Source organism: Microcebus murinus, chromosome 24, assembly GCF_040939455.1.
Source record: "Microcebus murinus isolate Inina chromosome 24, M.murinus_Inina_mat1.0, whole genome shotgun sequence".
Lineage (NCBI taxonomy): Eukaryota > Metazoa > Chordata > Mammalia > Primates > Cheirogaleidae > Microcebus > Microcebus murinus.
In genome coordinates this window covers 24,143,167-24,168,903 of record NC_134127.1, presented here as the reverse complement: position 1 = coordinate 24,168,903, position 25,737 = coordinate 24,143,167, and the positions used below count along the sequence as shown (strand labels likewise).

Sequence of the window (25,737 nt, the reverse complement as noted above, 5' to 3'; positions counted from 1 at the left end):
AGGCTTTAAGGATCATAACAGAGAAAATACCAAAAAGATCATGCTTGTTACTGTCTTACCAGTTATAACAGATAAGGAGGTTTTTGGCTTCTGTGCCCCTGTGGTCAAGGAAAGGAAATCTGGTTAAGGTGAACTAGTTACTAGAACATAGCATATAGCTCATCCAGTTGGAAATGCTCTTCACAGAAAAACGTTTGTGATGTTTTCAGAAAGTATCACATGTAGTCGTTGAAAGAACAGAGAGTGGGAGCCAGGCTGTGCCAGCTCCAGGCCTGCTACTGCCACTGGCTGTCAGGGAAACCCGGCGCTTGCTCCAGTCCACCGCTGCCCTTCCGCTCCCTTATCTGCAAAGGTGGATAATTAGAGACCTCCTTGCAGGGCTGTCATCATGACTTACTGTGCAAACTTCAGAAAAGGCCGGGTACTCAGGGAGTGGTACATTAGCTTTAGGTTTTATGATAATGTGTCAGGTGACTAAAGCAGCCACCTATATGGTTAAAACCATGTTTACAAAGTCCCTGCCGGTAAACAAGGAAAGAACGACACTTAAATGTCAGTAGTTACTGTTTTCCAAAGGTAGCACTGTGGCGATTTAATTTTTTTCTTCCTATTTTCCTGTGTTTTCTAAATTTTCCTTAATGAATATGTATTTTTATTACAGCGGAGAAACTAATTTTACATTAAAAGTGATTATTGTTTGGTTTGCGCACTAATGCTAAGGGGTAGTAAGTTAGTTTGCGCTGGAGCCCATAGGAAGAACCCATGTTTTTTGTGCTACAATTAGTGGTTGGGAGATGTCACAATGGTATTAATAATAGTATGAATCTTCTCAGATTATTTTAGAAAACTTTTCAAACCTATTTTTCAGTTGTTTTAAGTGTGGTTTTTTCTTTCTAAAGGACATTTACTTTTGACTTTCACATGTGCAGTGGGAAAGTTTCTATACTAATGCTCATCATTGTGTTAGGGTATATTTCTTACTATATTTTGGGCATTTTGCTAAGTGGTGATAGTTTATTATGAACAATGGAAAGAGGGTTATGTATTTACATTTCCCAAAGAGACAGTGTTAACCCTAATTTTCATTTTTTAGGGTCTGGAAAGTCTTACACCATGATGGGCACAGCTGACCAGCCTGGACTAATCCCAAGACTTTGCAGTGGGCTCTTTGAACGAACTCAGAAAGAAGAAAACGAGGAGCAGAGTTTCAAAGTAGAAGTGTCCTACATGGAAATTTATAATGAAAAAGTCCGAGACCTCCTTGATCCCAAAGGGTAAAAGACTTGAAGACTTCAGTGTTCTAGCATTATGGACTAAACCAGACTTAATAAATTGGCTTAAGGGAAACTTTTATATCGAACTATAGTAGAGAATCATCCAGTTATTGTCCTTGTAATTTATTTTTAGCTATATTGAGTACCTGCGGCTAATTCTGGGCTTTTGGACTTTAGGGCTGGTGTGAGAGAGGCGTGAGGGCAGCGTGAGTGGTTGAGAAGGCACAAAACTGCCTTTCTCAGGTTCGTGCAAAGCCACAAATAATATGTAGTGAAAATTAGTCATTTATTATCAGGATAACTGGTAGCCTTAAAGAATTAGTTGTTTTTTTTTGTTTGTTTGTTTGGTTTTTTATTAGGGGGACAGGCTCTCTATTATCCAGGCTAGAGTACAGTAGCATCATCATAGCTCACTGCAACCTCAAACTCCTAGACTCAAGTGACCCTCCTGCCTTAGCCTCCCAAGTATCTGGGACTACATGTGTGTGTCACCATACTTGGCTAATTTTTCTATTTTTTTTATAGAGTTGGGGTCTTGCTGTGTAGTCCAGGCTGATCTCGAACTCCTGGCCTTAAGTAATCCTCCTGCCTTGGCCTTCCAGAGTGCTAGGATTACAGGTGTGAACCACCATGCCCAGTCTTGGTGTGTGTTTGTTTCTTTCTTTTTAACCAAGAAATTTCAGGTGGAACTCAGCTATTTTTTTACAGTTGCAGGCTGTGAAGTGAGGAAGACACATAATCAGAGATATGAAACCTGGTCTTTAGGATAATTAATTTTAAAGATTCTCAGAATAAAAAAAAGTAGTCTTGGCCGGGCGCGGTGGCTCACGCCTGTAATCCTAGCACTCTGGGAGGCCGAGGCGGGCGGATTGCTCAAGGTCAGGAGTTCAAAACCAGCCTGAGCGAGACCCCGTCTCTACCATAAAAATAGAAAGAAATTAATTGGCCAACTAATATATATAATATAAAAAAAAAATCAGCCGGGCATGGTGGCTCGTGCCTGTAGTCCCAGCTACTCGGGAGGCTGAGGCAGGAGGATCGCTTGAGCCCAGGAGTTTGAGGTTGCTGTGAGCTAGGCTGACGCCACGGCACTCACTCTAGCCTAGGCAAGAAAGCGAGACTCTGTCTCAAAAAAAAAAAAAAAAAAAGTAGTCTTGATTTCATGGCATAGACTTTGAAAGAGAAGAGGCTCAGAAGTGTTACAAGGCCTTCAAAAATGCTGTTTGCAACATAGTAAGACCCCGTCTCTACAAAAAATAGAAAAGTTAGCTTGGTGTGTTGGTGTGCCAATTGTCCCAGCTACTTGAGAGGCTGAGGCAGGAGGATCCCTTGAGCATAGGAGTTCATGGCTGCAGTGAGCTGTAATTAGGCCATTGCATTCCAGCCTGGGTGACAGAGCAAAACCCTGTCTCCAAAAAAAAAGAAATGCTGTTCTGATTCTACAGCCATAACTGAACTTAATGCGGAAAGTCAGGGAGATATCTGGGGAAATCTGTTCATTGCACAGAGGTTCTTCGAGTGCAGATTTTCAGAAAGTGCAATAGTGGTAGGAAAGAGATGGAGATAATGACCGCAGTGGTGGCCTGTTGATGTGAAACAATATTAGGTCACAGAGCCAAAGGAGCTGAGGCTCATGGAAAGTTTGGGGGCCGTGACAGGATGTTTGGTTTTGTTTGGATGAAGAGGATGATCAAGGAAGGATGATCTTAGAGGTGATGAATTGTAGCAGCGCTTGGTCAAGAGCAAACAGCCCTCAGCTCCTCGCCGCCATCAGTTTTCTTTGATGGAGATAATCATCTTCAGGCCTCACACAGGAAGCGTTTCTCTACAACCTTTACTTAACAAATGTGTATCGCGCCATCGTTAGGGGCCAGGCTCCGTGCAAGTCAGCAACGGAGCTCGGTGTGGACGGAAGGAGACTTTTGTAAACAAATAACTATAATACAATCCAGTCTGCTTTCACTTGTGAAAGAGGCTCCTACATACAAAATAGAGAAAAAGAGGGAATGACCTTGCCCAGAGGAGAATATTCCACAGCTGGTGAATTTTGCGCTGAGTAGGTGAATTTTGCGCTTTGTCTACTGAGAAGTCAAGGGGGAACCATTTAAGGTATAAGGAACAGCCTGTGCCAAGCTTGGAGGTGTGCGGGAGTCACCTGTTTGGAGAGAGAGCCAGCGGCTCAGTGTGGTTGGCGGGTGGTATACCCGGAAGTCAACAAAGGGAGGCCAGAGATGGGCAGGTGATGGCCCAGGTACCCACATCTTGCTCGATACTGTAACCCCGTACATTCCACAGTGCTTTCATGGAGTGGCTTGAACTTTACTATCTACAGATGTTCATAGTCTGGTGGTTTCTTATATGTTTGTTTTGTGTGTAGGTTAGTAATTAACAGCACGGGCTTTGGAGTCACAGAGCTCTGGGTCCACGTCCTCTGCCTGTGACCCACTGAACAAGTCCCTTGCAATTTCCAGTCCTCACTGTGCAGAGGGGATGGTACTATTATGCAGTATCTCAGAGGGCTGCTTGAAGATAGGTCAGGATGATACGCTAGAGGTCTTAGAACGTCTATCTCTACTTTATCTGCAGTTACACAGTAATAAGTGACTTTTTTAGTGGTTGATCCTAGGGTACTTTAGGCTCCAAATCATTAGAAAACATTAAGTTAAAGTCAGTATACTGGAGGACAATAAACATTTTAGATTTGAGTCATTTCCTCATTCTCCAACTTTGCTGCATACATGAAAGGTTATTCTGTAACTATTCATTATCTCGCCATCAGTACCTCTGCTTGCTTTATTGTGAATAATAATAGCTTTCGGGTGCGGTTTCGGATTCTGTGCTGGCTGTGCGTTTCATACCTTCTCTGTCACCATTTCTTCCTCTTCCCGGCCCCCCCCCGCCCCCCCCCCCCCCCCGCCTTTTCTTGTTGCGCTCCCTCCCCCATCACATAAGCCGACACACTTTGGGGTCCTTTTGTCACCTTTTCCTCTCTTGCAAGTTTGTTCGTTCTTTTCGCTAGAAATTGTGCTGGGAACTACAGACCTGAAGATTAATAAGACATTGTTTTTGCTGTTCTGGGGCCGATAGTCTGTTAGAGAATGGATATACGTAAATCAATTCTGACCCAAGGTGAGGATTGGGAGAAGGTGAGTGAGGAGAGGTAGACAAGGGCAGATAACAAAAGAGCCTGCATATGTTTACAAATATATATATTAAGCCGAGGAGTGGACTTTATTTAGTATGCATTGAAGAACAACCAAAGAATTTTAAGCATTATAATTCATTACTTATTTAAAAAAAGAAGGCCAAGCATGGTGGCTCACACCTGTAATCCCAGTACTTTGGGAGGCTGAGGCAGGAGGATCACTTGAGGCCAGGAGTTTGAGCACAGCCTGGGCAACATAGCAAGACCCCTTCTCTACAAAAATAGAAAAATTAGCCAGGTGTGGTGGTGTGCGCTTTGTAGTTCCAGCTACTTGGGAGACTGAGGCAAGAGGATTGCTTGAGCCTGGGAGTTCAGTGCTGTAGTGAGCTATGATTGTACCACTGCACTCCAGCCTGGACAACAGAGTGAGACCCTGTCTCAAAAAAATAAAACAAAATAAAACAAGATTTCATATAGTTCAAAATTAACACACATTCATGGTGTAAACTATAGATAAAGAATATAAAGTAAGAATCAGCTGAATTCTCATCAACAACTATAAATGTATGTCCCTCAGGCAGAACAATAAATATTCTTTTTCTAAATTTTATTTTTAATTGAGGAATAATGTGATATTTTGATACATGTATCCGTTATGGAATGATTAAATCAAGCTAATTACCATATCCATCACCTCACATCTTTTATGGTGCAAACATTTAAAATCTCTCAGCAATTTTGAAATATACATTACATTATTATCGACTAGTCATATGCAGTAGATCTCAAGAACTTACTCCTAACTCAAACTTTGTACTCTTTGACCAATATCTCAACAAGTATTGTTAGTATTTTTGGTTTATATCATTAAGTGTGCTGTATATGATCCACATTTTTCTCAGATGCCCTTTACTGATTTTTCAGTTCCTTTTTTGCTAAGAGGTTTATTTTGTTTCAACTTGGGAATTAGTAATTTTATATTGAATCCTTTTTCATGCATTTATTGAAATGATCATACCCCCCACCCTTTAGTCTGGCAATGTAATAAAAGTGCATGAATCGTTTTTTTCGAATGTTAAAACAGCCTAACAACCCTGGGATAAGCCCAATTTTCTGTTTTTAAGTCATTATTAGGCGTTGTCTTTTGTTTGTCTTTTTTCATGATTGAAATCGGTCTGTAGTTTTCCGTCCTACACAGTTAACTAAATTTACTGAGTTTCTGCTCTTTGTCTTGTTCTGTGTAAGACAAGTAGATTGTTGGCATTTATTTGACTCTGCATTCTTTGGTAGCACATAGACATCCCACAGTGTACCCTTTTCAGTGATGTGATATTCTACCACATTATGAAGTTTTCTTTCCAGTGAAGATTTTAAAGTTTGATTTAAATTCTTCTGAGATCAAGTCAGTTGGCTTTAGTTGTTTGGAGTCTTTCTTGAATTCAGTGTATATTTGTACGGAGCACAGTCGAGTCCGTTTAAAAACAGGTTATTGTTTAAAAAAATTGTTTCTTTGTTTTTTCATGAACAGAAGCCGGCAGACGTTGAAAGTGAGAGAACATAGTGTGTTGGGACCCTATGTCGATGGACTTTCTAAACTGGCTGTCACAAGCTACAAGGTAACAACATTTTTTTTAATGTGAAATACTTAAATTTAGTACAGTAAAGTTTTTTTTGTTTAATTTGTTAATATTTTTTAAAATTAAACTTACAGTAACATTACTTAATAAAAATCACCTTTTAGAAAAAATCTTAAAAAGAGAGACCAGTGAATAAATGTAAGCTAAACGGGATGAAGCTTTTAAATAAGTCTCAGGGTTGTCAGACTTAGTGGATCTAAACTGGGTTAGGAATGGATCTAGAAAATTGTGAATTTTACCTTTTGTTATTGTTTTCCTATTCTGTGGCCTACTTAACAGTTCTTTTTGCAGTTAATGTTTTTACTTTGAGGCTTTTTATAGTGTTGAATTTTTTTCTTAAACATTATTCTTTTTCATTTATACAGCAAAATAGAATCCTGTGATTTTCAAAGTTTTTTTGTATACATGTGTTAGGATTATGTTCAGTTGCATATAACATAAAAATATAATAGATTAAGTTTGAAACATGGCTTTATCTGTTTTGTTCATTATGTCTACAGTGCCTAGAAAGCACCTGGCATATGGTATTCAACATACATTTGAATAAATGAATGAAAGAATGAATGGTGATTTAAACAAGACTTTTCATGTAAAAGCAGTATGGAGATAGACTCTCCAGGGCTGGTATTGTGGCTCCAAAGGTGTTATTAGGGGCCTAGATTCTTTCTAGCACTCCACATAGAGAGATGTGTACCCACATGGTAATACCCACGTTCTTATAGTTCAAGATGGCTCTTGGAACCAACACGTGATAGCATGTCTACTTCCTCTAAGGGGTATTTCCAGATGGCCTGTGTTCTACTTCAAATCTGATTTGCTAAAACTTAGTCATGTGGTCAGACTGAGCTGCAAGGGTATCTGGGAAATGTAGTCTCTCAGCTCTTCCACAGTGTACTCAGTTAAAGATTGGGCCCCTTTACTAAAGAGAAGAGAAGACTGGGTAATAGGAGGCAACTATTCGACTTTTTCATACACATCATCTTTCCTGTTCCTCAAATCCTTGTAAGATAGATGATAGTTATAGCTCTGAATTGTTATTAATGCAACTGAAATCCAGATTGGTTAAGTAACTGAGCTTATAACATTTTGGAAAATGAATAGCTCATGATCTTTCTATTGCATTATGCTGTCTCTCGTCTCTTTCCTTTTTTTTTTTTTTTTTTTCTTTTTTTTTTAGAGACAGGGTTTTGCTCTGTTACCCAATCTGGAGTGCAGTGGCTCGATCATAGCTTACTGCAGCCTTGAACTCCTGGGCTAAAGTGATCCTCCTGCCTCAGCCTCCTGAAGAGCTAGGAATACAGGTGTGCATCACCATGCCTGGCTAATCTTTAAATTTTTTGTAGAGATAGGGTCTAGTTATGTTTCTCAGGCTGGTCTTGAACTCCTGGCCTCAAGTGATCCTCCCACCTCTGCCTCCCAAAGTGCTGGGAGTACAGGCGTGAGCCACTGTGCCATACTGTCTCTCTTTTTTAGGAATAATAGCAATCAAGTAGTAAATCTGCAGAAAATCAGTTTCTTGAGGTTCTCACTTTTACCAACAGGTCTGAAGATACATACCAAGGTGTGGCAGTTAGTGATATGCCTAGATGAAGGAGTTACAAGTTGTTTTTATTTGTTTGTTGCTTATTTGTAAATCTAATTTGTTTTAACAATAAACTATATTGCTTCTTTATTAAAGAAACTAAATTTTTTCAAATTTCTAAATTAGATGAGGATTGGCATAGTGTATTTGTCCATCTTGTGTGACTCAAAAGTGTAGCTTCTAAACTTTTCTGAGTCTAAGCTGTACCTACAGAAAATAACATACTTTGAGTTTTTAGCAACAGTAGTGGCTGTTGTACTCTGTGGGGCTTAAGGTTCATTTAAAAATAAAATGTAAGCTCCAAATGTTGACTAAGTAGTGAAACTTGTAATGCATTTTTTAGTATAGCAGAGTTTTAATGTTTATCACACAAATAATGAAATGTGTATCTATGACTTGTTTCCACTTAGGATATTGAGTCTTTGATGTCTGAGGGTAACAAATCTCGCACAGTTGCTGCCACCAACATGAATGAGGAGAGTAGCCGATCCCATGCGGTTTTCAAAATCACTCTCACACATACTCTTTACGATGTGAAGTCTGGGGTAGGTGTTCTGATGCATGACCTCTTTTTAAATTTCTAAAGTGGATTGTGGCTTATATTTTTCCCTTCAGATACTAGATGATCTAAAGTTCCAGCTATCTGAGTGTAGTGAATTGGGGTTGGGGGAGTCCTGTCATTTAGGACCCTGGACAAGAAACAGAAGCTACTCTAGTAAACAGAAAGGGATTTATTTATTTATTTATTTTTTTGAGACAGAGTCTCGCTTTGTTGCCCAGGCTAGAGTGAGTGCCGTGGCGTCAGCCTCGCTCATAGCAACCTCAATCTCCTGGGCTCAAGCAATCCTCCTGCCTCAGCCTCCCGAGTAGCTGGGACTGTAGGCATGCGCCACCATGCCCGGCTAATTTTTTCTCTCTGTATATTAGTTAGCCAATTAATCTCTTTCTATTTATAGTAGAGATGGGGTCTCGCTCTTGCTCAGGCTGGTTTTGAACTCCTGACCTCGAGCGATCTGCCCTCCTTGGCCTCCCAGAGTGCCGGGATTACAGGCGTGAGCCACCGCGCCTGGCCAACAGAAAGGGATTTAATAGAGGGTCTTTGATGATGAGAGTTGTTGGGACACCTGAGCAGAAGGGAGTTCCAGACTGAATCTCTGGGAATAACTCCCAGAGCAACAGAGATCCGGCCCCCCAGGGCTGGTGCCACCTCTGAGGACACCACTGGAACTGTGAGTTCAAGGCACACCCCGTCTCTGTAATCCAGGAAGCAGGAATAAAGAAGTTTCTTCTGTCAATGCAGCTGCCCCTTAGCACCTGGAAGCTGGGGAATGTGCCGGAACACTCCCATAGAAAACCTTGTATTTCCACGATCCTGCTTACCAGCAGGAAAAACAGAAGAGGGGAAGGAGGACCTCTGCTCTACTTCTGCTTTCCCCAGTGTTCAGCACGTGAACCTGACCAACAGAACTGAAGTCACATGCTGAACCCTGGCTGCCGAGAAGTCTGAGAAATGTAGGCTTTAGCTCGCCACCCTCTCCCACGAGAGGAAAGGGGAACAGAGGGGGAGCCCTGCCGGCCCTCAGTCTGCGCACAGCCGTGTCTGCGCGCGTACCTGTCCCGTCTGACTGTGAGCAAGTGTTAGCGCTGCAGCTCATTCAGTGGGCGGCCTTTTGCAGTGTTACCTTCTGCTACATGCTGATTATTAATTAGAAGGAATAAATTACACCGGGCAATTGTAATATAAAATCACTAGATTTTGTAGAATTATTTTTTTGAGTATTTATTTTTGAATCTATGAAGAGTAAACTGAGTCAGAGATGTATGTGCTGTTGCCGCATTGCAAATTTCGCTGTTGACCCATACGTTTGTGTCCTCCCTGTTCTCATGTCAAGTTTTACATGTTTTGCTGTGATGCCTACTCCTACTGCATCAATGTCAAACACCAGAAGCTAAAATAATCGCCCTGGCAGAGTGCTATATTTTGGCAGGATTTTCATTTGCTGAAAGCATATTTTTTCTTCTTTTACCATCACAGCAAGATTAGTGTTAACAACAAAAAGTTCTTTGTTTGCTATTTCCTTTTCAGCATAAAACAAAAAACATACTGAAGACTTTTTTTTAAACCAAAAGTACTTTTGATTTGGGAAGCTGAATATCCTTCTTAGCAACATGTTTACTTATGGAAATATAAGTGCATATTTTAAAGGAAAGCTTTAAAAATGATCCACTCTATAGGTTTTGGCATTGTTTTCCTGTATTTTTTTGTATTGTTGCTGAAGTATAAAATATCTGCTACATGATTTGATAATAGAGCACTTTTGATAAAGGAAAAAATCAGTATATATGTATGTGTGTATATATTTATAATATCCTAACTAGAAAAGCATATAAATCTAATACCTAAAATTATGAAATAAAAGGGAATTATTATATATAAGATAAACTTTAGAAAGTGTTTTGAGTTTTTGAGAGATTTTTTCTGTTATATAAAATTCAGATTAATTTTTTTTTTTTTTTACATCAGTAAGAATTGCCGGTAAATTTTTTCAGGATTATTGGTAAATATTCATGAAATTTTAAGCATAGTTTCCATTCACAGTGAAATTTATATAAGTACTTTTGTATACTTCCCTGAAATCTTCTGGGCATCCTTCCAAATGTCCCATTTTGGAGACACTGTTTTTCTGGGATGATTAACTTTCATTCTGTCTGGATTAGTAGAGTTTTATAAATGTCGTGCGTATCCATTACTAAACGGTATAATTTTCCTACAGTGTTTTATAGCAACAGAAAATGATTTTGAAATAACAGAAAATAACGTTACTAAAGGATTTAGATCATATACTCCTTTGGTTGAGATAGATAGTTCCACTATCTGTATTCTTTGACTATTTATTAGCGTTTATCAATTCACTTTGTAGACATCCGGGGAGAAAGTGGGCAAACTGAGCTTGGTCGACTTAGCGGGCAGTGAGCGAGCCACGAAAACAGGAGCTGCCGGCGACAGGCTGAAGGAAGGGAGCAACATCAACAAGTAGGTTTCCCAGACGCTTATATTTATAGCTTTATTGGTTTAATAGCCAAATAGGGGAAGATCTGTGGTTATTAAAATAATATGATGATTCTGGAGCAATTAAGGCTATAATGAATAAATAGTTTGGATTTTTTCTCTAGTATCTTCAGTAGGACTGAGCCCATTTTATGTCTTGGGGTGTCTGATGGTGGTCAGGGTTTCTCAACAATGGGCCTGTTGACTTTCTGGGTGTGGTAATTCTTTTCATATAGCAGGGTGGTCCTTGGGTTTTGCGGGATGTTTAGCGGCATCCCTGGCTTCTGCCTCTAGGTGGCGGTAGTACCTGCCACCTCTTCCCGCACCCCCAGTTGCAACAGCCTGACTCTGGGCATTGCATGCTGTTTCTTTGAGGCACAGTCACCCTCCAGGTGGGAACCAGTGGTCCAGGCTGTAGGAGAGAACAGAGATGATTGGTCTCTCGGGGCCTAGCATTGGTCTTCACTGTGTATTGCTGTCTGGACAAATGACCTGTGTACCGGCCACGTTGGCTTTCCCTTTTATGACTGCTATTGTGTTTGTCCAGGTCCCAGAAGCTAGCACTTTATACAGTCATAGTTTGTGTACCAATCCCTTCCTACAGTTGTATTTTCTCTCTCAAGTTAAATTGTTACCTCCTTGTGGGTAGGAATCTCTTCTGTCCTCGGGCCTTCGAGAAGGACATGTAGGGATCATTGGGAATGACCTGGGGATTGTAGCAGCTTCATCCAAGCTTTGCTGTTCGTGAGCCATATGTATATATCATTTTGCCTTGTACTGTGTTTTAATTATTATATTGTGTTGTGGCTTCCTTTCTTAAGAATATATGGTTTTTGTGATTTTATCTTGACCTGAAGATTGACATCTCACATTTTTTATCTACCAAAAGAAAAGTGGGCTAAGCATTTTTATTGCTTACGGTAGCACTAGAGGGACACAGCTCTAAATAGCTACTGAGGGTTGTGTGCTTTCGAAGCGGGTAGGAAAACGCCAACAGCAGTGCCGCTTACATGCAGGTACAGAGTCATCTTGGTGTTCGATCTTTGCGTTAACGTGTGACATTTGATATATTCCACTTTTCGTAATTATCACGTTTGTTGCGCCATGCAGGTCCCTCACAACCCTCGGCCTGGTTATCTCAGCCCTGGCAGATCAGAGCGCGGGCAAAAACAAGAATAAGTTCGTTCCATACCGTGACTCAGTCCTCACTTGGCTGCTCAAAGTAAGTTTTGTTTCGTGGCATACTTATGGTGGATGGTGGGCAGGAAGAATAAAGGGCAGACTGTTAACTCCCTTCCAGTTACCGTTTCCCGTCCGTGCTCAAATGGGTCGTCGTGAGGCTCTTCCCATTAGCACAGTTCTGGGGGATCGAGCGCCAGTTTCTTCCCAGCAGTGAGCAGCCCGGCCCGGCCGGCTGCAGTGGGCTGTTGGGCACACACTGGGTCACACAGTTGCTTCAGGAGACTCTGGGAGTAGAAAAAGGACCTGGTGCTAACTCTTGACAGCTGAGTGGGTTTAGAGAAGGAGTTTCCACTGCCGGGCACACTCGGCTGGACGGCGCGCCCTTCTCACAGACTCCTTTTGTTGGGCTGACATTTTAGACCTTGTTTTCTGTTTAACTTCAGGACATTTTGGACCTTGTTCTCTGTTTAACTTTACTCATGATAATTTTAGTTTGTTTTCAGCTTCTTAAAGGTGTTGCTAGAGCACGGCCAGTGGCTGATTAGCTGGCTCAGGGTGAGTGAGAGAGGTGGGGATGAGAAGGAAAAAGCCTGCAGGAGGTGCTAGGAGGACGTGAGGAAGCGGAAGCCACTCGTGTCCTCTTCGGCTCAGCGTCCAGCAGGGACACAGGATGTGCACATACAGTATCAGCGCATGCGTGCGTGGTGTAGAGTCTGTGACAGAGCGTGATCCTTGGAATAGGAGTTTGGTGAAAACAGACTATTTCCAGGTTCCCTTTAGTCCTGGTCAGGTGGGGCGAATCAGGTATTGGGCTGGGAATTAGAGGATATAAGTTATAGTGACAATTTCACTCCTGATAGAGGTATCAATCTTGAATGGAACATTTTACCTGTCTACTACTTTTTTTTCTATTTTTCAAAATGGAAAAATAATTTTAAGTGATGCCTTATTTTCTCGTTGATCAAGAACTTATTGAAAGACTGTTACTACGTTGGAAATTAAGAAAGATGAGTTCAACGCAGGTTTCCAGTAGCTTCTCAGAGGACACGGTTATTGACCTTGTCCCTGACATATGTCAAGAACAGCCTTTGTGAGGGAAGTAGGAGTTTCTCCTGGTTCCTGTATCTTCTTGAAGAGTTAACTGGTAGTCAGCTTCTTAATGCAAATCTTTCCACAGCATTAGAATGTGCTTCACCAAGTGAAAGCATTCTTCACATAGATGTCAGGAAGTTCTGCTTAAATGGAATGCTAAAATTGGATAAATTTGCCACAGTTACAAAATCAGGTTGATTACTTCCCTTGGCCAAAATGCAATAAACTTAGAAATTTAAAACAAAAGGATAACCAAATTTTCATAATTAAAAACCACTTGTAAATGGGTATTACAAAACATTTTGCTACCAAGGAATGTGCTAGTAATGAACTTTGAGATCTCACTTCTTGCTTTGTTCCAGAAGAAATCTTGATAAGTTACTTATTTCTTCCTCAGACATTCCACAGAAACATTTCCTGGTCATATATTGCCCTTGTTTCATCATTGCTTCTTCAGTCCCTTTACAGCAAAAAGAAGAAATATCTTTTGTTCTTAATAATTTAATTGGCATAGTGAAAATGGCCTAGGTCATGATTGAGCGGGCCCTGTGGGCTGGAAGCCAGCAGGGCCTTTTTCAGGTGAATCAGGTGCCTGCCATGGGCTTTACCTGCATCAACTCATTTACTTCTCAGAAGGTAATGAACTTGGGACCAGCCTGGGCAATATAGTGAGACCCCATCGCTACAAAAAATAAAAAAGTTAGCCAGGCATGGTGGTGCATGCCTGTAGTCCCAGCTACTCAGGAGGCTGAGGCAGGAGGATTGCTTGAGCCCAGGAGTTAAGGCTGTAGTGAGCTATGATCGCACCACTGCACTCCAGCCTGGGCTGCAGAGGGAGACACTGCCTCTTTAATAAAAAAAAAAAAAAAAAAAGGAAATGTGGTGTCCCTGTTGTCAGATGAGGCAATGGTGCAGGGCTAATGACTGGCAGAATCAAGATTGGCACCCAGGGCTGACTTCTCTGCCCCCTGTTTTCGCCAGTGCTTTGCTCTTCTCATCAAAGGTTACTTTCCATTAGAAAGGGACTCACTGGATGTTTACCAGTCTTTGATAGGAAATAATGAAAACAATTATTCCTAGTTCCTGAGGAATGAAACCAAAACGCCTTCTAAAAAGCTCACTTGACTTTCTGTTTAAATTAGGTTATAATTGCAACTTCCACGTGTTAATCCTTAGGTTAAAAAAATACATCGAGTGTTTGCTGGATATTTGTCATTTTTTTTTTCTCAAAAACTTGCATGACCCTTTTTATATCATATTTGGCTTTTGCAGGAAGACCTTACACGGGCATTTTTTGCAAAACATATTCCAGAGCTTACACAGTTTTCCCAGAGCCGTCTCCGAATCCACTGCAGTGCAGCTCACTCTCCTTTGAAGTGGTTTTTGGTCTCTGTTGCTTTTTCCTTCTTTCATACTTTGTCTGACTCTCCATTCCGTGTTCAACCTGGGCGCGATTCTCCTATTCCCCAACATAATTTCCGTTGAGCTCATAAATGGACTCAATCTTTAGTAACACTTGCAATTTCTTTCTACAAGTTTTTTTTATTATTATTTGCATTATAGTTGTGTTGTGCTCTTGATGTTTGCAGCATCCGAGAATGAGAACAACTTTGGCTTGGTTATTGGTGGTTGGTTGGGGATGGATGGGAGCACTCTTCTCCCAGGGAGGAGGCGGCAGTCAGCGCACGAGGGAAGTTCAGTCGGTCAGTGGAGACGATTTTGTATTAAGATGATGTTCGCTTCCCTGTAGAGCCTTCTCAAAGTGGCCATCTTTTTTTTTTTTTATTCTTTTTTAAATTATTTATTTTAAATTTTGGCATATTATGGGGGTACAAGTGTTAAGGTTATATATATTGCCCGTGCCCCCCCACCCCCCTCGAGTAAGAGCTTCAAGCGTGTCCATCCCCCAAATGTTGCATATCTTACTCGTTGTGGTTGTATATACCCATCCCCTCCTCCCCCTCCCACCCTGCTGACACCCGATGGATGTTACTCCTATATGTCCACTTAGGTGTTGATCCGTTAATACCAATTTGCTGGGGAGTACATGTGGTGCTGGTTTTTCCATTCTTGAGATACTTCACTCAGTAGAATGGGTTCCAGCTCTATCCAGGAAAATACAAGAGGTGCTATATCACCGTTGTTTCTTGTAGCTGAGTAGTACTCCACGGTATACATATACCATATTTTCTTAATCCACTCATGAATTGATGGGCACTTGGGTTGTTTCCACAGCTTTGCAATTGTGAATTATGCTGCTATAAACATTCGAGTGCAGGTGTCTTTTTCATAAAGTGACTTTTGATCTTTTGGGTAGATGCCCAGTAGTGGAATTGCTGGATCAAATGGTAGATCTACTTTATTGCTTTGAGGTATCTCCATATTGCTTTCCACAGAGGTTGTGAACTAGTTTGAAGTCCCAAAAGTGGCGCTCTTAACATCAAGTAACTTCTTTCCGGTAACGAGTTCTCAGGTCATGAATATACCTCTTAAATTCCTTGCTCTCGTCATTCTTACTGCCACCTCCCTAACAAAGGCCACTTTCCTCTCTTGCATGGATGACAGACATTTCCCTGGAGCTTTCTTAGTTCATTCTCCATGGTTAGGTTGCGACATCTTTCTAAATTAATACTCTTACCCTTAAGTGTCTTCAGTGACTGTCCACGGGCCCTTAGGATAAAGTCTGAATTCTTTAATGATGTGTTACAAATCCTAGCTACGTGATGGGTGCTGTCTTCTAGGACTTCACTTCTCTGTCTGGAACATTCTTCCCCCTCTCTGCAATCTCTCCTTCCTCCGTCTCCCCTTCCCTTGCCTGGGTAATGCTCATTTATCTTTAGGTCTCAAATGTCACTTTCTCTGGGCGTCTCCCTAACCTTTCCAGAATCGGCTCTCGGCTCCATCTTTGCTTTCCCAGGCCATATTGTATTTATCCCTACTTTAGTTCTTACCATGTAGCATTTGCTCTCTGGCACCTCCTGCTAGGTGGTCAGCTCCATGAAGAGTTGAAAGAAGGAGTAATTTCGGCTCTGCTCTGAACTAGCACTCTGTCTGACCTTTGATACATCAGCCTTCCTGGGTCTCAGTTTCTCATCTGTAGAATGAAATAATTCGATTATGTGACTTTGAAGAGTCCTTTCAGCCTTCGAGAATTCCGACTTCCAAAATTAAATTTCTTTCCGACATCCATTTAATTTGCAGTTGCTGCCTTTGAAACAAAGCTCGTCTGATTTGCCTAATTTAACAATTAAAGAGTAAACAAGAAACTTTATACTTTCTCCTTGAATGAGTGCCAGTTCTTTTGTTGCTATTTCCTTTTTGCTGATGGCATGGGGCCATTTTTTAACATAAGTATATTGTTGCTCCATGAATAAGGGCTTTTAAAGTATCAAGCACTTGTTGTTTGCCAGGTTTCCTTTTCTCAGCATAAATCGAAGCACAATATACACACTTTTCTCCTCTGGTGGTTATTGTTCCAGATCCCCTTTCACCCCATAGCATTTGCCGCTCCTGTGGGCTGACAGTGTGCAGTAGCTCTCGAAGGGCAGGCTGATGCAGCTAGGGAACTGAATTGCAACGTCAGATTTAATTCCTTCAGTCTTCTTATATCACATTTAAATTTCATCAGTGTGCATGGGACTCTTCCTGACATTTTTTTGGAAGTGGCCAAATCCAAAGCACCAGCTGTGTATATGAGATGAGGGCCTAGGAGCGAAGAGGGAAGCAGGCAGTCGTGGCGTTTGCCTCCTAAAGTCCAAATCAGTTCTATTTCCTGCCTTGTCAGCCATTAAAGTGTATTTTCTTCAACAGTATAATGTTGAAGAAATTATCTCTGTATTCCATGGAAAACCAAACTTTCAGAAATGGCTGAATAAGCAGACGTGTTGTCTGTGATTTTAATGGTACTGTTAGCAATGCCTGGGGAATTATTTTCTTCCTGATGCTGGAACAAAATAATTTGGAAAGATGTCAGGTGCCATTACTTAATCCTCAGGTCGGAGCTGTCTCTGTGTTACCAGGTATGCATTATGGACAGCTGGGAAGGAATGGAAACCACTGGACTTGAAGGCAGAGTACAGCTGGGCTATAACATCGTTCAACTCACTATTCTGGAGTTTTAGGCAGAGTGTGCAGTATTTAGCCTGCCTTGACGGAACACGCCTGTTTTCTCATCAGTAAAATGGGGCTACTAATACAAAAGGCTGAGAACTAAACAAAGTGTATGCACAAAGATTGTGTAAATCACAGATTGCTCTAACAAATTTTGTAATAGATATACAAAGATTGGAAAAACTTTATATATTGAAAAGTAAGAATTTTCTATAGGTTAATGCCCAAATGTAGAGTTAGCTTTCTTGTGCCCTAATTTCTTGTTACTTACCCGTCAGAATATTTTCTCTAATCTTGAGACTCTATCATTCAATGATATTCTATTGCTGAAAGAGGGTGTTCAGTCTGTTTGTTTGTGGTTTTTTTGGTTTTGTTTTGTTTTGTTTTCGGAGAATTCTTTTCAGCCTGGAATGGTATCTTAGTGTATGAGTAGTTATCTATTTGCTTGTTACGGATTATCCCCAGACTGTAACAGCTGGAAACAATAATCGATCATTCTCTCACGGTTTCTATAGGTTGGGATTCCGGGTGCAGCTTAACTAAGTGGTTCTGGCTGGGTCCCTCCGGGGGCTGCAGTGGAAGTGGCGGCTGGGGTTGTTCACTTGTGTGGTTGTTGGCATCTCTAGAAGATCTGCTTCCAAACCCTCTCCCGTGACTCTCTTCCTAGGGCCACCTCACCTGTGGCAGCTGGTTTTCCCCAGAGCAAGAGGAAACACCCAAGACAGAAACCACTGTCTTCTTTTAATCTAACTTTAGAAGCGACATGCCATCACTACCATGTGTTCTATTCATTAGAGGCTAAGTAGTAAGTCCTGGCCACACTCAAGGCAAGGACATGGAAATAGGGTCCGAGCACCAGGAGGCAGGATGACAGGGCCATCTCAGAGGTGACTTCGGGGACAGACCACACAGAGCCTCGTTTGTGTGGGCAGCTGTGAGTGGTGGCTTGATGTCCCAAGGCTAGATTTGTAATTCTGAGTTGTATATCATTATTTTTAATGTTCTCAAATGAGGGTAGTTTTCCCCATTGTTGGAAGCTGGTTCTAGAGCCGTTTCACTGCACTTATCGGTTCGAGTAGAACGTAGAAGATGCGTATCTCTTCTCAGGGCCCTGGGCTGATCTGTGGGAGCAGTTGTGCAGAGCATGAAACCTGTTTTAGTAGTTTTCGAAGTGCTATCCGAGGGAAGAAAATGAAGTATGGTATCATTGCCTATTAAATAGGACAAATTGACTTAGAATTAATTTTTATTAAACTGAAATAAATGTAGGCTTTTTTGCATTTCCCTGTCTTTTCTCAAAAACCAAAGCTCCCTTCTTTTTTTTATTTTTAGGAAAGTAGCTTGGCAGAGAAGAAACAGCTCAGGACTGGAGTCAGCATTTTAGCTTTGTCACTAAATGCACGTTTGACCTGGAGAAGTTAATTCGCCTTTTCCGACTGCTGCTTCCCCATAGGATGGCTTCTTCCAACTTTAAAACGCTGCTCAATTTCGTTTCTCTTGTAGGACAGTCTTGGGGGCAACAGCAAGACGGCCATGGTGGCTACCGTGAGCCCGGCAGCCGACAACTACGACGAAACCCTCTCGACCCTGCGGTACGCAGACCGCGCCAAGCACATCGTGAACCACGCCGTGGTCAACGAGGATCCGAACGCGAGGATCATCCGGGATCTCCGTGAAGAAGTCGAGAAGCTCCGGGAGCAGCTGACCAAAGCAGAGGTAGGATGTGCAGCTGGGCCGTGCTCGGGGCGTCTGGGAGGAGCTGGTCAAGCCAGCCCTTGAATCTTCTCTCCCTTTGCTGTAAGGGATGAGTGCTCAGGATATTTGAATTTCCTATAGCAAGAGAAAGTTGAGTTGAGTGGTAAATACAGAAGACTGTCATATTTGAAATTTAGAGATTTTTTTAATAGGTGCTCAGAGGATTGACTAGGAGAGAATAAATGGAATCAAGAACATGTTTCTTTGCATTTTTGTCCGTTTCTATTCAGGTAGGAGATGAGAGAGAAGAGGTATAATAGAATCAGGGAGAGAAAGGGGGAGACACTGGAAACAAGGTGGATATAAACTAATTTAACTGCTGGAAATGTGGAGAGCAGGGGTTTTGTTGCATCTCTCATTTATTACCTGGTGGAAGTCAGAATGAAAATCTTGGTCTCCTGTGCCTTAATAATCCAGCTTTTCCATGTTGTGGTTAATTATGTTTACAGAAAAACATTTCAACAAGAGTCCCCATGTATTTATTGGTACTCTCTGAGCTGTCTTCTGTATATTCTATAACAGATGGTGTGTATGTTTTGCTACGGAATTAGAAAACCCACACAATTCTAACCTACAGCCAGGTGCTCGTCCTCTTGTAAAAGTGGCTGAAATACCAGATCCAGAACTCCTGCTTTAGTGTTTCTCTTCCCACAGTTACCCAGCCAGCACTTTGGGGCTTTTTCCTGGGGCTTGCTTTCTTTCTCTTACTGGTTTTCTGATAGTAAATCAGTAAAATACATAGTCAAGACAGGTATCTTGATTATATTTTTGCCTATTGAGTTTTATCCTGGTTTTACAGTAATAATGTTCAAGGTTCTTTGAATTTTCTTTCTGTCTCCCTGGTATCAGTAACTCCATCCACATTTAGTCTACACATATGTATAAATTCCTGAAGTCATCAATAAAGACTGGGATGAGCTATGTGTATGAGTCTATCCAGATATATAACTTATTGGGATTTAAAAAATAAACCCTTAGTAACTTCATGTTTGTATATCCCCAAATGTAATTAGATCTTCACAATAGGCTGGAGAAAAAGGAATAAGTTTGAATATCTTCCTCTCAAACATACCTTGTGTAACTGATGAGTCTGTGGTTCCCAGCAGCAGTCTGGGTGCTGGGATCAGTGTTGGGCCATCGGTGTGTTTAGGATCGGAGACCTCAGCATGTCTTGCAGCTGAGAGGAAGCAGACTGTTACTTTTGTCCTTTTAGAGTTGGCTAATTCTATTTTCAGGGCATCATCCAGACATTTCATGAAGTAAACATTTTGCTTGTAGGCAATGAAATCTCCAGAGCTAAAGGACCGGCTGGAAGAATCTGAAAAGCTAATTCAGGAAATGACTGTGACCTGGGAGGAGAAATTAAGGAAGACGGAGGAGATCGCACAGGTTTGTGTTATCGGGCTGATTGTGAGCGTGGACACTCATGGCAATTTGGGGATGAAGGGGCTGTTTCTGGTTCCTTTTCTGTTTTCTTGAGACAGAGTCTCACTCTGTTGCCCGGGCTAGAGTGCCGTGGCGTCAGCCTAGCTCATAGCAACCTCAGACTCCTGGGCTTGAGCAATCCTTCTGCCTCAGCCTCCCAAGGTGCTGGGACTACAGGCATGCGTCACCATGCCTGGATAATTTTTTCCATATATTTTTAGTTGGTCAATTAATTTATTTCTATTTTTAGTAGAGACAGGGTCTCACTCTTGCTGAGGCTGGTTTCAAACTCCTGACCTTGAGCAATCCGCCCGCCTAGGCCTCCCAGAGTGCTAGGATTACAGGCGTGAGCCGCCATGCCTGGCCTCTGGTTCCTTTTTGATTTTTAGCTTTGCTGATGGCAAATCCAGCCTCATTAATAGGAATATAAATCCAAGAGAACCTATACTTTGCAACATTAATTTGGAATAATTGCAATTGATTGTTTATTACATAACAAATAATTTTTTAGTGTCAGTAATCTTTAAAAAAAAATTTTAAAGGAAGTAATACTTTCTAACTTCTACCTCTGAACACCCCCAGTCTATTAAGCGCTTTGCAGACTTAAGGAACTTACTGAAATTACAAAATCACTAGTAGTAGATGTTAGGCTATGAGCTTCTTGCACCCATGTGACAACTCAGTGAAAGTAATATGAAATACCTAAATCTGAGGTGACTCTCACTGTTTTCTAATAATAGTGATAGAGTTGTGACATCTTAGGGTGGGAACATGAGCATTAGTCTAGGATGATCTAGTCCAGGTTAGCATAGGGAGAAAATGCTAAAAGGTCTGTCTACTTAAAAAAAAGATTTACTTTGTGGCTTTCCTGCTATATGGTTATCCAGCCTCTGTTTTAGACACACCTGTGGCAATGTGGAGCTTGGTAGCCATCTAGTAGTCTTTTCATGACTGGACGACTCTAATAGAAGCTATTTAATGAATCTCTTATTCTTTCATTTTTTACTCATTGGCCGTAATTTGTTCTTATATATCAAAGAGAATAAGTGTCCCACCTGTATGCAGGAACTAAAGATGATAATAGCCAACATTAATTTGGTACACTTGTGTGTTGGGCCATAGGCTAAGTACTTTTAACTACAGTATTTTATGTAATCCTCTCATTAGCCTTGCACCACTGGGACTCTTACTAGCCAGTTCAGTTGTTCAGCTATTTCCGTCCACCTCTCTGCCTCTTCCTCTTCCTTTCCCAAGTTAAAATGCCCTCGTGTGTTTTAACGGTTCCTCGTATTAGAGAATATATAGAACTTGCTACATCTTTTGTCACCCTGTAGATTTCCATTTTTAAATATGCTGGCCAGAGTCAGTCTCTGTTTGCGTCAGATGTTGTAGGGTGGTACTGTTACTTAGCAGAAAGCAGATGGTATATTAGTGTAGACTAGGATTAAACTCAATTTTAAAATCCTTTTTATTATGGATATTTTCAAAATAGAGAACAATTAGAGTATAATAAATCTACAGATACCCATCACCTGGTGTCGTTAAAGATCAACACATGGCCGGTCTTGTTTTATCCAAATCCCTGCATTGGGTTATCTTAAAACATATCCCCCAGATTACAGAGAATAAAACACATCAGTGTATAAATTAGTTCTCATCACATGTATCAGGTTATATTTATTATAAATTATCTGTCACTGTAATATTAATAATTGTCCAGTTCGGGACTACTTGGCGTGAGCCGTTTTGAGCTACTTCAAAAATAAACATTCAATGCACTGTGATAAGGTAACTAAAACTAAAAAAAAAGAAAAATTAAAAATAAGAAAAAAAAAGTAAACATTCAAGTGCAGTAGCAGCTCAATAGAGCCGATGCACAGCAAGTAGGTGTAGGAGCGATTGCGGTGCTCGGGGAGCCTGGCTTTGGCGTCTTTTCTCTTCCTCTCTCGGGTCCCTTCGGAGGGCCCTGCCTGTTTTATCCAGTGCTACCCGAGCCTAGTGTACTTTGTTGCTATTTGTAATGGGTTTTATTTTGCAAAATAAAATTTGAATTAACCAAAAACAATTTTATGTAGTTTAGCAAGAAGAGAAAAATGCAATAATCTATAATGCCGTATCCTAAGATAGCATATTTCAACTATAAAGGTGTTGAGTAATTATTCTGACATCGTAAGATCTTTTATATCTTGCTGCCTCAATGGCTGTGGAATTAACTTCTCTAATGCATTACAGGAGAGACAGAAACAGCTCGAGAGCCTTGGAATATCACTGCAGTCTTCCGGAATCAAAGTCGGGGATGACAAGTGTTTCCTTGTGAACCTGAACGCAGACCCTGCGCTGAACGAACTCCTGGTGTACTATCTAAAGGTGAGGCCGTGTGTTCTGCTGCGAGCTCCCTGCCATCAAGTAGAATAGTATTTCACAGTGCTTTTTTAAACTCGAGGAACCATGCTTATTCAAAAAAAACACTTAGCGAATTGTTTTCATTTGAATAAGCTGGAATGGAGAACAGTCCTGGGTTTCTGGGCTCAGTTTCCCTTTTTAGTCTTTGAGTGATGTCATTTAGCCTAGTGATATACAAAGTGATATCCAGATATTGCTTTCAATAAGCTAAATAGCTCACCTACCATTATTGAATGTGATTTAGGCCAGGGAATTAAGTAGATTACTTTAAAGCTTAAAGGATGACTTTTAATCTAAGTGATTCATATAGTCAGTAGACTAAAGCTTTTGTCGTTTATATGAAGCATATTTTTTTTTTTGAGACAGAGTCTCGCTTGTTGCCCAGGCTATAGTGAGTGCCGTGGTGTCAGCCTAGCTCACAGCAACCTCAAACTCCTGGGCTCAAGTAATCCTCCTGCCTCAGCCTCCCGAGTAGCTGGGACTACAGGCATGTGCCACCATGCCCGGCTAATTTTTATATATATATATTAGTTGGCCAATTAATTTCTCTCTATTTTTATAGTAGAGACGGGGTCTTGCTCTTGCTCAGGCTGGTTTCGAACTCCTGACCTCGAGCAATCCGCCCGCCTTGGCCTCCCAGAGTGCTAGGATTACAGGCGTGAGCCACCGCGCCCGGCCTGAAGCATATTTTTTTATGAGCAGTGTGTTAGCTCATAATTGGAAATGTTTAAAGAAAGTAAAATTCTTAGTTCCATTTGATATGAAATTTAAATTTCTAGTACTCTTAGGGAAATAAAAATGGATTATCAGCCTGTTTAAAAAAAAAAAAGGAAGGAAGAGTAGGTCACTTAGAGACTGAGAGGGTCAGAGCATGGAACAGAGGAAAAGGCCAATATTGGTACATGTTGAAATCTATAAATCATGGGACATATTGGGAAGATAAGAGACAACTTTTAGAATAAACATGAGCCCTGAGACCTACATAAATTATGAGGAGTGCTCCAGATGGACTATTGGACTCTAACATGCAGTTAATAAACACTGGGACGTGGTATCTTTCACCTTCTATTTGTGGATTGAACTCATGTGACTAGGAAAGTAAAGCTAATGAGCTGATTAAGTTGGAAACAGCTTTAAGATTAGAGTTGTGTGATTTCATGTCCAAAAAGACTCAAGAATTCATGGCATGGCAGGTTTCTCAGTTTTTATCAAGATATCCTGGACTAGTTGCCCTGTGTCATTTTGATAAGGCCCCTCTGTTAATAAGGATCTTACACCATATTTTGTTATGCTGTGAGTTCTGCTGGGTCTTTGGTACATACCGTAACGTGTGCATGTCCCAGATATTATGGTCTAGTGGGAACAGTGCTGCAGTAGGAGGGAGGTGACCTGTTTTTCTGGTCCACGGTCAAGCCCTCTCCCAGTCCAGTCTGTAGGTTCTTCCTGTGTAAATGGGTGGAAGTTCCTTCTGGCTATCCTGCCAGGTTCCTGTTAGGATTGGATAGATGGAAGTGCTTCATAAACAGAAGCACTATACAAATACATAGTAAATATAAAACATTGCACATTGCAGTTTCTTGTCTGATGCACAATGTGGTACCATGTATGCGTATTGCCTATTAAAAAAATGATGTATTATCACATCACTTCACTGTGCTTCTAAACAACGCAGGTAGGATTTTGAGTTACAGCATCAGCCAGAGACAGTCACATGCCAGAGAGGTGCAGGATTAGAACAGGACTTACCTATCCTGTCCTTTTTACTTCTCAGAACTAGGAGTTCTTTTTCTTTCTGATGTCATGTAGTTCAAATTGGAACACACAGACACACACACCAAGAAAAACCCTGATTCATATCTGTTCTTGACTAAAAATTAAACAATGAAACTATTTAAATATTTTTGGAGAGTAGTCAAAATATTTCTGGTCATCTCGTGTGGAGGTGTTTGGGTTCTGTTTGAGACCGTGTGGTCAACTCTCTTGGCAGAGTTGGAGGCAGTGTGGATTTCTTGACTGCCTGAGCTAACCCCATGACAAGGATATATTCATGACAAAGCACATTCAGAAGCATGATCTCAGTCCAAGAACAGTTTTTGCTTCAGTAAAGTGATACCATCATGTGGGATGGAGGAATTTGGAGGCTGGGCATTTTTTATTTCTTTGTCTTCAAATTCTGAAGTCAATTTGTTAATAGAAGCTAGGCAGGTGACTTCACATCTCCAATGACTTACACCACCCCATCTGTAAATGAAGGTACTGGATTAAAACATCTCTGAAGTTGCTTTCTAATTCCAAGTGGTGTGGTTCTCTTACTCTTCCAGAACATAATTCGGGGACCCTTGGGATTAGCATGCTTCAGACTCACGTACCCAGTATCACATAAACCCACTGAGATGCTGTCCCTGTTTTTAACTTTATTTTAGTTTGATTACATCCTACCTTCACAGCATTTAGGTACTCATTAGATAGTCTTCTGTATCAACCTATGATTTTTTTTTTTTTGGTTTGTTTTCCTCATTGGTTTTTTTATTGTAGTACCTACAGCACAATAGGAAGAACTTATCTTCACATTTTTACATGGTTTACAATTATCTTACATGTTGGAAGAAGAAGATTTCAGATGCATGAAAGTTTTTTGTTTTTTTTTTTGAGACAGAGTCTCGCTTTGTTGCCCAGGCTAGAGTGAGTGCCGTGGCGTCAGCCTAGCTCACAGCAACCTCAAACTCCTGGGCTCAAGCAATCCTCCTGCCTCAGCCTCCCGAGGCCCGCCTCGGCCTCCCAGAGTGTTAGGATTACAGGCGTGAGCCACTGCGCCCGGTCCCCATGAAAGTTTTATGAAGTTCAAATTTCAGTGTTCATAAATAAAAATTTACTGGAATGTAGCCACACTCATTCACCTATATGTTCTCTGCTTTTGCACTACAATGGCAGAGTTGAGTACTTGTATGTGACTCACAACGCCTAACGTATTTAATATCTGACCCCTAATGTGGGTGTGTCAAAAGAGAAGGTGGCCTGGGAACACATCCTAGTTCATGTTGACATTTAATCATGCACAGGCAGTCAAATATTGACATGCATAA

At 41.1% G+C, this 25,737-nt stretch overlaps 1 protein-coding gene across 3 annotated transcripts in view; it reads left to right on the top strand.

Annotated features, from left to right (window-relative positions):
* The window catches only part of KIF13B (kinesin family member 13B), a 156,344-nt gene that overhangs the window by 62,722 nt on the left and 67,885 nt on the right, over positions 1-25,737 (top strand). For all 3 annotated transcript variants that reach the window (XM_075997140.1, XM_075997139.1, XM_075997141.1), the window contains exons 6-13: positions 1,094-1,274; positions 5,948-6,035; positions 8,049-8,183; positions 10,560-10,672; positions 11,798-11,909; positions 18,575-18,787; positions 20,105-20,215; positions 22,484-22,618. In XM_075997140.1, coding sequence (XP_075853255.1) covers positions 1,094-1,274; positions 5,948-6,035; positions 8,049-8,183; positions 10,560-10,672; positions 11,798-11,909; positions 18,575-18,787; positions 20,105-20,215; positions 22,484-22,618 — 1,088 coding nt within the window. The remainder of the gene's footprint in view (positions 1-1,093; positions 1,275-5,947; positions 6,036-8,048; positions 8,184-10,559; positions 10,673-11,797; positions 11,910-18,574; positions 18,788-20,104; positions 20,216-22,483; positions 22,619-25,737) is intronic.